Source organism: Triplophysa dalaica, chromosome 6 (assembly GCF_015846415.1).
Source record: "Triplophysa dalaica isolate WHDGS20190420 chromosome 6, ASM1584641v1, whole genome shotgun sequence".
Classification (NCBI taxonomy): domain Eukaryota; kingdom Metazoa; phylum Chordata; class Actinopteri; order Cypriniformes; family Nemacheilidae; genus Triplophysa; species Triplophysa dalaica.
Genome location: NC_079547.1, coordinates 26,275,111 through 26,285,934, shown reverse-complemented (window position 1 = coordinate 26,285,934; position 10,824 = coordinate 26,275,111). Strand labels below are relative to the sequence as shown.

General features: G+C 41.1%; 1 protein-coding gene across 1 annotated transcript; it reads right to left on the bottom strand.

The window, feature by feature from the left end:
- Nucleotides 1–113: 113 nt before the first annotated feature.
- LOC130425083 (E3 ubiquitin-protein ligase RNF182) lies at nucleotides 114–9,898 on the bottom strand. The gene is made up of 2 exons (XM_056751140.1): nucleotides 9,519–9,898; nucleotides 114–2,901 (listed from the first exon to the last, which is right to left on the bottom strand). The coding sequence occupies exon 2, from the start codon at nucleotides 2,331–2,333 to the stop codon at nucleotides 1,590–1,592; it is 744 nt and encodes a 247-aa protein (XP_056607118.1). The 5' UTR covers nucleotides 2,334–2,901; nucleotides 9,519–9,898; the 3' UTR covers nucleotides 114–1,589.
- Between the last annotated feature and the right edge of the window lie 926 nt (nucleotides 9,899–10,824).

The following is a 10,824-nucleotide window of genomic DNA, read 5'->3' as shown; positions in this document are numbered from 1 at the left end:
GCTGTGTGTCGCTTGATGCAACATGTGTCGTCCCACGGGTCAAATCTCCTGAGCAACACCGGTAATATGAGCTCATTCACTTAGCAAAACAGCAAAACCATAATGGGCACAGACACAATTCCATAGTCATTATATTTACAATCAGTTTAACAACATGTAAGATGCATTAAAGCGCTAGTTCTTTGGGAAAAAGTATGTTTTCTCACTTCAGCCCATCCAAGATAGTGAGTGACATTATTTCTGTAAACGGTAAAGAAGATTTTGAGCTAAAATTGCAATGTGGACCCAATATAACATTCTTACCAACGTACACTGTGAAACATTGATGTAGTTTTGCAGCAGGTGCCAGTAACTTACTGTAGATTTGACTAATAAATATTTCCCTACTAGAACTAAGTTTAATTTGAGTTAAACTTTAATTTAATCCAAATTGAAACACTGACTTTTGAGATTCAAAATGAGCTTGAAGAGACTGGTCTCATTACTGCCATTAGGAAAGCAACACGCCAACAAAAGACATTCTTCCTAAGCATTTAAAAAAAAAGAAAATCTGGTAAAAATATTACAAATGTCTTAAATTATGATACATGTACATAACAAGAAAAGTGACACAAATATATTTAGACTTGGTTTATGAAAGAAAATGTAAGTTTACGTTTAAATCTAAATTGTAAATTAAATCTACAGTAGTTACTGGCAAACCTGCTGTAAAACTACAGTAAAACTGTCAGAAAAGCATAAGGAAGCGACTGACAGAAACAACACTTTTTACTATAACAAGATGACACCACAGATGACTGTTAACGTTTCTTAGTTTGAAGCTCTCTTCTTGCCTTCAGTCACTTTAATATTTGACTCTTTAGTTCTATTATTATGTCTCTTGATATTGTGTTTGGATGAGTCTACTGTACTTCCCTCTTTATGATTCTGATGATTGTGTTTTACATTTTTTATATTCATTTTAAATCTGTTTAAAGAGTGCAGCACATTGGTCAACTTCGTTTGAGTTAAATGGTGCTATATAAATAAACATGACATTGACATTTCTTCAAACTTTCCTGTCATGTTCTGGCAGGTGTTATTCCTGACGGGCGGCACAGGTTCTGTTCAATCTGGACGCATCTTTATTGATCATTATTAACAGGTTTCTTTAAAGTATTTGTTCATTTTCATAGCAATGATAAACACAAATTCACTTTTGTACACGTAGGTTACAGCTTGGCCATTGACACGCCTTACAAAGGCAACTAGAAACTTCAAGGTTTACATTGAGACAATGCTTGAAATTATTCCAGGGATATCGGCAACAGAAAACAGAGAAGAAAGGATCTACTAGCACTGAACGCACGCTGTGGATTTATGACGGAACAATGGGAAGTCATTCTCTGTTACGTGCTATTTATATCATAGTTGTTTAAGACACGATACAAAACCACAGACATCTGACGCGGATCAATACCTCCGGCTCAAACTGGGAACGAAGCTCAAGTGATTGACAGGTTCTCTGGTCAAACTGAATAAGGGACGAGGTTCACCTGGATCCGAAATTGTCTTTCTTGCTGATTGACATTTGTCTGGGGGTGAAGCTGTCATGTGGCGATGGCCTCCATGATCTCGTGGCACAGACATTGGCAAAAGCCGTAGAATACACAGAGGACCAGAGTGGAGGGCACCAGGCTGACCAGGATCACTCCCATCGTGAGCTGCTGGATCATCAGCAAGTAGATCCCCAGCGGCAGAGAGCTGAAGTACACCAAACAGAGGACACCCATCAGGAAGCGCGGGATGGAGCGGGACGTCCACGCCCAGCACTTCTGCACGGGTAGGTGGCAAGGCAAGGAGTCCAGACTGGCCGGCCGATACAAGCGCACCATGTTCAGCATGCTCATGGACTCCGAGGACCGAGACTCCCCGGGGACTTCCATGATGGTGATGACGAGGCAGTCGGACGAGCTGTGCGCTTGCTCTCCTCCGCTGAGGCTGTTGGGCGTCAGGAGGACCTCCCCGCTGGGCGTGGTGCCGCCCTTACGCGCCCGGTCCTGATACGTAAGAATGGCCAGGATGTTGCTGTCGTCTTGAAGCAGCCAGATCTCCTCGTCGGGGACGAGCGTCTCTTGGCGACAGAAGGGGCAGCTGATGATGCTGGGAGAGGAGTCCAGCTCCACCATCTTCTTCAGACACTTTGCGCATACGCGGTGCAGGCAGCTTAACACTTTAGGTTTGCGGGCGCGCGTGTCGTAGCGGTTGTAGCAGATCTTGCATTCCAGTTCCTCCAGCGTGTAGAGCACGGGCGCCTGGGAGCCCTCGGCCTCCGGGTCTGACTTCTGACTCATCCTGAGAGACGTAGAGAGCTGGTGCAGATGTTTGGGTCGGGGAAGCCTGTGGAAACACCACTTGAGGAATGTCCTCCCTGCCTCTTGGTTTTTGCTAAACAGACTTGAGTAAATTCATTTAGAAAGAAAAGCTTGCATCACATAATGCTGATCGGACCACACACATCTACAAGAGAAGTTTAACAAACATACTTCTGCAACATTGAGACGTTCAATATTCAATATTCGTGAAATTATTTTGTGTTTTTTTACAAAGTCAGTGCATGCTAAATGTGTGTTTCTGTGTGATGTCCACGCTCGATGCGTAAATGAACTTTGGTGCCTTGTCCAGACTGACTCGATGAAAGGCAGAAGTGAAGAGACAGAAAATAAATGAAGGTGGTGGACAGTGGAGAGGTCCAAATACATTCCATCACAGCAGATTGGATGGCAACTCTTCTGATATCAAGAGTCCGGACAAAGCGTCTGTTTTTGGGTCCTTATCCATAATTGATTCAGGAATGAAGAGAACGTCCTGAATGCTGTGAGATTATTCTGAATTCAGCAGTGCAGATCCTCAAGTTCTGGTCTGAAAAAGAGAAGAAACACAATCAGCTGAAGGTACAAAACAAATGTGATGAGTTTAAAATCCCTTCAGTGTGTCTGTGTGTCAGATTCACCTGCAGCTTGATGTCTTCAGCTTACCTCTGTGAGGAAAAACCTTCACCTTAAGAACCCTTCTCATCTTATCTCATCTATCAGGAACATTGAAGTATCAACATAAGGGTGTGTGTGCTAGAAACTGTGCAAACTGTGTTTCAAAAATACTGCTATCGGTCGTCCCCAACACACAACACCACCAGACAAACAAATGATGCAAGTGGAGGTTAATATTACAAGTGCTCATTTAATTTCCCACAACGGAAATTTCTCTCTTTCTGTCTCTCTCTCTCTCTCTCTTTCTATCTATCTCTCTCTCTCTCTCTCTCTCTCAAGATTCAAAGGAGCTTTATTGGCATGATAAAAGAAAATGTACATTGCCAAAGCACAAGATTAAATATAAACATGCAGAAATACAGATTAAGATCAAAAATAAAATAGAATAAAATTAAAAGTCTATAAGTAAAAATCTATCTATATATACATCTCAATATAAACAGAAAAAGAGTTTTAATTAAAGTTCTCAATGAGGGTGACAGTGTCAGTTTGTGTGTGTTGTCCTGTCAGTGTTGTGTTGTGTTGTGCTGGTTGTTCTTTGGTCGTGGCAGGACTTGACATATCTTGCAGCAGGTTTGAGCTTCTTGACTTTTCTCCCAGTATGTATGAGATCTTGTCCTTTTGTTGAAACTGCTCAAAGTCTTTGTGTAAGTTTGTAAACTGGGGGAAGAATGTTTCTCTGATGTGTGTGTAGTTGGGACAGGAGAGGAGAAAGTGCAGCTCTGTTTCCACTTGATTGTGTGTGCAGTGTGGACACAGTCGCTCTTCTCTCGGTGTCCATGTGTGTCTGTGTCTGCCCGTCTCTACAGTGAGCTGGTGATCACTGAGTCTGTACATGCTCAACACTTTTCTTAGTTTAGGGTCTGATACGCTTGTGAGCTATTCTGACACTTTATATTCTCTCTTTAGTGACAGATAGCATTCCACTTTACTTTACTGAGCTGTTGCTTCAGTCCAGTGTTTGAGATATTTCTCTTTTTGTCTTTTGATCATTTGGTTTAGTCTGGCTGGGGTTTGGGGTTGACTTGGGCATGTTTGGGGTTGTAGAGTTAGTTGTGAGATCAGTTGGATGAAGGGGTTTCTCTCTGGGCTCAGCTCTTGATGACTTAAGGCTTTGTGATGGAGTGTGTCTGTGTCGCTGTTCTTAAGGTGTGTGTAGAATTTTAAAGCTCTTTTTTGTATTTTAATGATTACAGGATACAGTCCTAATTCTGCTCTGCAGGCGTTGTTTGGAGTTTTTCTCTGTACCCGTAGAATGTTTTTACACATTTCTGTTTGCAGAATCTCTATTGGGTGTTTGTCCCATCTGCTGAACTCTTGGTTGGCGAGAGGACCCCAAACCTCACTTCCATACAGCGCGATTGGTTCTATAATTGATTGTATTATTTTCAACCAGATTACGGTTGGGATGTCAATTTTGATATTCTTTTTGATTGCGTAAAAGGCTCTTCGTGCCTTGTCTCTCAGGTCATTCACAGCCTTGTTTAAGTTTCCAGTGTTACTAATGTTTATACCGAGATATGTGTAGTTCTTGGTGTGTTCTAGGGGCACGTTGTTTAGTTTGAAACGGTGATGTTGATTTTGGCTACTGGGCTTTTTTTGGAATATCATGACTCGAGTCTTCTTAAGGTTAACCGATAGGGCCCATGTTTGGCAGAAAGTGTGCAGGGTGTCCAGATGTTGCTGTAGACCCTCTTTTGTGGGTGACAGCAGCACCAGATCGTCTGCAAACAGGAGGCATTTCACTTCGGTGTCTTGTAAGGTCGGGCCGGGTGCTGGTGACTGTTCTAGAGCTCCAGCTAATTCATTCATGTAAATGTTAAATAGTGTAGGACTTAGACTACAGCCCTGTCTCACTCCACGACTCTGGGAGAGAAAGTCTGTGTGCTTGTTGCCAATTTTAACTGCAAATGTGTTATTGGTGTACATTGATTTGATGATGTCGTAGGTTTTTCCTCCGATGCCGCATTGAATCAACTGAAGAAAAAGTCCCTCATGCCAGATTGAGTCAAAAGCTTTTTTGAAGTCAACAAAGCATGAGTAGAGCTTTCTTTTATTTTGGTTCGTTTCTTTGTCAATTAAGGTACGAAGAGTGTATATATGATCGGATGTGCGGTATTTGGGTTGGAAACCAATTTGGCATTTTCTCAGGATGTTTTGGTTGTTTAGATATTGGAGAAGTCTGCTGTTAAGAATGTTACAGAGGAGTTTAACTAGATTACTGTTTACACATATTCAGCGGTAATTATTAGGGTCGAATTTGTCTCCACTTTTATGGATTGGAGTTATGAGACCTTGGTTCCAGATTGTGGGAAATATACCTATACTAAAGATGATATTAAACAGTTTGAGGATGGCGAGTGTAAGTTTTTGGTCTGCGTGTTTAATCATCTCGTTTAGGATACCGTCGATACCACTTGCTTTTTGGGATTTAAGTTTTGGTATATTTTGTTCTAGTTCAGCGAGTGTAATTGGATAGTCTAAAGGGTTTTGGTAATCTTTAATTGTTGACTCCAGAGTGCATAGTTTGTTGTGTAGGTTTGTTTGTTCATGGTTCTTGGTTATTTTACTAAAGAGGTTTGAGAAGTGCTTTATCCATACGTCTCCGTTCTGAATGGGAAGATCTTCATGGTGGGGTTTGTTAAGTGTGTTCCAATGTTCCCAGAAGCGATTTGTTTCTAGAGATTGTTCAATTGCTTTTATCTGGTTTTGTGTATCTTGTTTCTTTTTCTTCCTTAGTGTTTCCTTATATTGTTTAACTTTTTCATGGTAGAGTTGGCGAGTGTTTACATTGTCAGCATCTCTGTGTTTCTGATTTGATAGAATTCTTACTTCTTTTCTAAGGTTTTTACACTCCTTATCAAACCATTTCTCATTTACAGGCTTTTTGTTTGGTTTTGTGTTAGTGGGTTTTAGGTCAGATAGGGTTGCAGATATTGTAAAAATTTGGCTAATCCTGTCTACTGCTAAATTTACACCATTATTGTGTGGAAATGGGGTATCGAGGAATTTATTCAGTAGGTTTTGAATTTTTGGTTCACGAGTTATGCTTTTGTATGTATCTTCACAATTCTGTTTCCATCTGTATGTTTGTTTTAGGGTATGGAGGTGAGTTTGTTTTGATGCCTCTGCGTTAGGTTTGGATCTATTGAGGTAGACAGTGATTTTACTGTGATCTGACAATGGGGATGGCTCTCTCTCTCTCTCTCTCTCTCTCTCTCTCTGTCTCTCTCTCTCTCTCTCTCTCTCTCTCTCTCTCTCTCTCTCTCTCTGTCTCTGTCTCTGTCTCTCTCTGTCTCTGTCTCTGTCTCTGTCTCTGTCTCTGTCTCTGTCTCTCTCTCTCTCTCTCTCTCTCTCTCTCTCTCTCTCTGTCTCTCTCTGTCTCTCTCTCTCTCTCTCTCTCTCTCTCTCTCTCTCTCTCTGTCTCTGTCTCTCTCTGTCTCTGTCTCTGTCTCTGTCTCTGTCTCTCTCTCTCTCTCTCTCTCTCTCTCTCTCTGTCTCTCTCTCTCTCTCTCTCTCTCTCTCTCTCTCTCTCTCTCTGTCTCTCTCTGTCTCTCTCTCTCTCTGTCTCTGTCTCTCTCTCTCTCTCTCTCTCTCTCTCACTTTCTCTCTCTCTCTCTCTCTCTCTCTCTCTGTCTCTCTCTCTCTCTCTCACTCTCTCTCTGTCTCTCTCTCTCACTCTCTCTCTCTCTCTCTCTCTCTCTCTCTCTTTCCATGTCTCAACGGCAGGTTGCTCGAATTTGAAGCCAGTCTATAAATAGCATGCATGTGGAGCTGGAGGATACAGCATCCCCCCAACCTTGATGACTGTGATAAGGACTGTCACACGCGCACACACACACACATCATCATCACACTCAAAAATCATCACACACCATCATCACACACGCACAAAAACATCACACACACACACACCATCATCACACACATGTTGCACTGAATTGTTTGACTTTGACATTGTATGGCCTCTTGTCTTCAAAGGTTTCTCGGCAGCAGACAGTCACAGGTCAAATCTGACATGCCAGATAAAGACAGAAGGTTAAAAGAAGGCCACGGCCGTTCAGAATTAATTTCTCATTAAAATCGCAGAAGCAGGTCAATACATGCTAAGGGCACGTCTACATTCAGCCCCGTCATCCATGCATGTGCAGCTGAATATGTGAACTGCTTCATACTTGATGAAGGTACTCGTTCAGATTAAAATAAAAAAACACTAAATATTCATCTCCACACGTTAGGAATGAGGTAATGCTTCTGTTTATAAAATACTCTTAACAGGAAAGCATAATCTTATGTTTAGAATGTCATATCTGATCTTTCAGGATCATTATGTTCAAATGAGAAGCACCACTGAGAAGGACAAATCCTCAATCCAAAAGTTCTTAAATGTCAAATGTAACATCACAATGTGAATACTGAGAGCTTCATCTACATTACGCCTTAATATAAGATGTTAACATGTTCATACAAACATGAGAAAAACTAGAAACAGTTCAGTTTAAAGCATCCTGTTTCTCATGTTGTGTGTGTGTGTGTGTGTGTGTGTGGAAGTAAAGATGCGAGGGGCGTTCACCGGACAACACCATCTGTGTCCTGGTGCTGTGGGTTACACAAATAAACCAGCTCACCTGCCTCGTCCAATCATGACAAGAGAAAACAACACCAGCTTCAGTATACACATCTCATAGTTCACCTGGAAAACCACTTGCTTGAACTAAAAAGAGATTTCTTATATTTTTATTGTTCATTAAACCAATCATATTTGTAGACTGAAATAAAGATGAAATGCATTTCTGAAGGTCAAGTTGACTCTTGTTATCTCTTAATCTTGATTCCATGACCCCTCATGAGTCTGGTGTGTTTCATTAGAAACAACAGAAGTCTAATATCTCTGTGGCAATATATAATTGATTTCTGTGCCAAATGAACCTGGTCGTCTGCACAATACAGGTCAACACAACTGCTATCATCTCATTTCATCAGAGAATTGAGTTTCTGACGTGACTGACAGACGGTCACAACACCCGGAGGAACCAGCCCAACATTACTATCACTTCATCTACCATAACTGAAGAGAAGGTGATGAAGATAAGACATCACTGAGGAGAAATCACAGCTCAGGAGAAGCGTTTGAAGTGAAAACTGTCCTATGCAGCACATGTGAATTCTATCTATGAATGAATGGAGAACGCTGGTCAATCTTTGGACTGATTTATTTTAGGCCAAAATATTCACATTTCTCTGATGTCATCTGCCATCTTTCTTCACCGAGCTTGTTGCAATGCATTCTGGGATGGTCTTTTTAGTAAAGGATGCGTGCGGTGCTGCTTTAGAATGAAAGAAGATGTCTTAGTATTACAGCATGTGCACCAGGAGCATGATCCCTTCAATGCTGTCTGTGTAGGCCGCTCACTAATAGATTGGCACAGAGACCTGCTGACAGAGACCCCCTGCAGAGACAAAAGTACTTTTGGGGTTTTGTAGTTGTGCCTGATTTGATGTGACGGCTCGGTGTGGGTCACACGCCACTAAACCATTTTACTCCATCCATACAAAGTATAAAATAGTCACAGGTAACCAAAGGGTTAGTTTCCACTCATCCTCTCTGAGTTCTGGAAGATCAACATGATGAGTTTACTGAGGAACCATCAGTCTGATCTCATGTCTCTGGGTTTTTAAGATCTGATCATTACCAGAATGTGTTTGTGTCTTTGTTTTATCAGTTGGAGACGCTTTTCTCACTGATGTCATAACAATTCATCCTCCACATAATCCATGTTATATCACATATCAATGTGATATATCAATGTCATCGTGTTCATTGAGCTCATCATTCAAACTACACACATTCTCCAGATGCACTATCTTACTAAACAGAACATTAACTGTGTTTTTGTGCAGTGTGGGTTAAAGCTTCAGTAAACATTTACTCGCTAGTGTTCACACGACGACCAACAAACCAAAATAAAAGAATTCTGACATGTGTTCGGAACAGACGATCACAGTGACATGAGCTGTTTACTTTCAATGTGTAAAACCGTAGATCGAAGTGATCTCATTTGATCAATAACGCAGATTTAAATAGACTGCAAGAAATATTTAGTATTTTTAAACGACTTCGTTGGTTTAGATCCAACAGGTTATCTTGATATCGATCAGATTCGACAGAATTTTCTCGGAAAGGAAGAATGACAAACTGGATTCGTGAAATGATTGTCTGTAATTCAATAGAACGAATCACGTGTTTTGTGATGAATGTCAATCGCTTTTCTAGTTTAAAAGTCGCTTAAGGATTTAAACGACAGCTCGGATCATCTTCATGAATTATTCAAAGACATTTTCCCCTTGAGAAACACTCGCGTTTTGCGGCATCGTGTTGACATGCGTGGAAATGATTCATTGAGATTCTAAAGGTAAAAAGATGAGATTTAATAAACAGACTAAGGGCTGTTTATACTGTAATCCGCAGTTCAATCCAATGACACTCACCGTCGGTTCTCAACAGCCGCCCGAAAACGGACACATCCAGCCTCTTCCCTCCGATAGAAACGCGTCCATCACCGCCACATTTTCTCTTCTAATGTCTTTGTGAATGTCGCTGTGTTGAGTCACAGTCGATCTCGAGGTCCCATCTGTCCGAACACAACCGCTACATCCCCCTCATTGCGGTTAGTCTACAGCACCAGAAGCCGCACAGATTTCTCCTCAGTGGTTGCTGTGGCAACAGGAGCCAGCGCGAGCTCCGACTTCACGGTCAGGATGCTGGAGATGCCGGTGGTGTCCGCGCGCGCGCCTTCACTTCTTCTCACCGGGATGCGCTCACACTCGTATAGGCGTCACTTCACATTGGTTTAGATGATTTTCAGCTTGTGTACATTGACAGTCACGGTGGGAAATTAAACTACATTATAGTATGAATCGCTATATAACGTCTTTTTACGCACCCCTTATGAAAATGAAACATAGTTTTTTTTCTGGCAGATTGGATCTCACTTGCATTAGTCTACTACAAATATAATGGTTAATCTGTGGTAAGCAATAAAAATTGAGTCGAAACAGGGGTAAGTCTTTAAATGCACAATGACGCAGAAGTAATTGTGATCATAGCAGTAATAAATAGTAGTCATACTTAGCAACAGTTGTAATAAATCCGAAAAGCAGTGAGAAACAAACGTGACACTTATTTCTATGAAGAAAGAGGATGTAATTAAATCGACTTGAAAATGTTCACATAAAGTCTAATGTGTTGAGTACACAAATGTCAGATTTTCTCATTTTATAGATTTGTTTTGTTTAATCATTATGCTTTGCTTTTTTTTGTAAAACTTGTGTAGAGAGACGTTAAGTGGAGAGACACAGTGAGTTAAGCCTTCTAGACCAAATTTGTCGATTCACCCTAAGTAGTAATTAGGGCCTATACTTGTTTTTAGGTGAAGTATGACGTCACTGTCTTTGTCTAGTCAAGTCCTTTCTATGTCAGTGATCAGTCCAGCAGGTGGCGCTGTTGTGTTGATAATAAACACTGATTCGACATAAGGATGGACGTGTAGCCTACTGTGATCAAACTGTGTTATTTTTTACAAACAATTCATTCTAGTTGCAGTCTTAATTCTAGTGTAAACAATTAATATCAAATGAACGCAGTTCACCTAAATGAAAACAAGAGCACTTAGATATGGACAAATCAATTCATATTCAATTCGAATGTATAGGTGATGAGGATCATTGCCGGGGTTGTTGGAGGTTGTTTGAGGTCATGAAAGGTTTTCAAATGTTGTATCTGTTGATTCTGTGA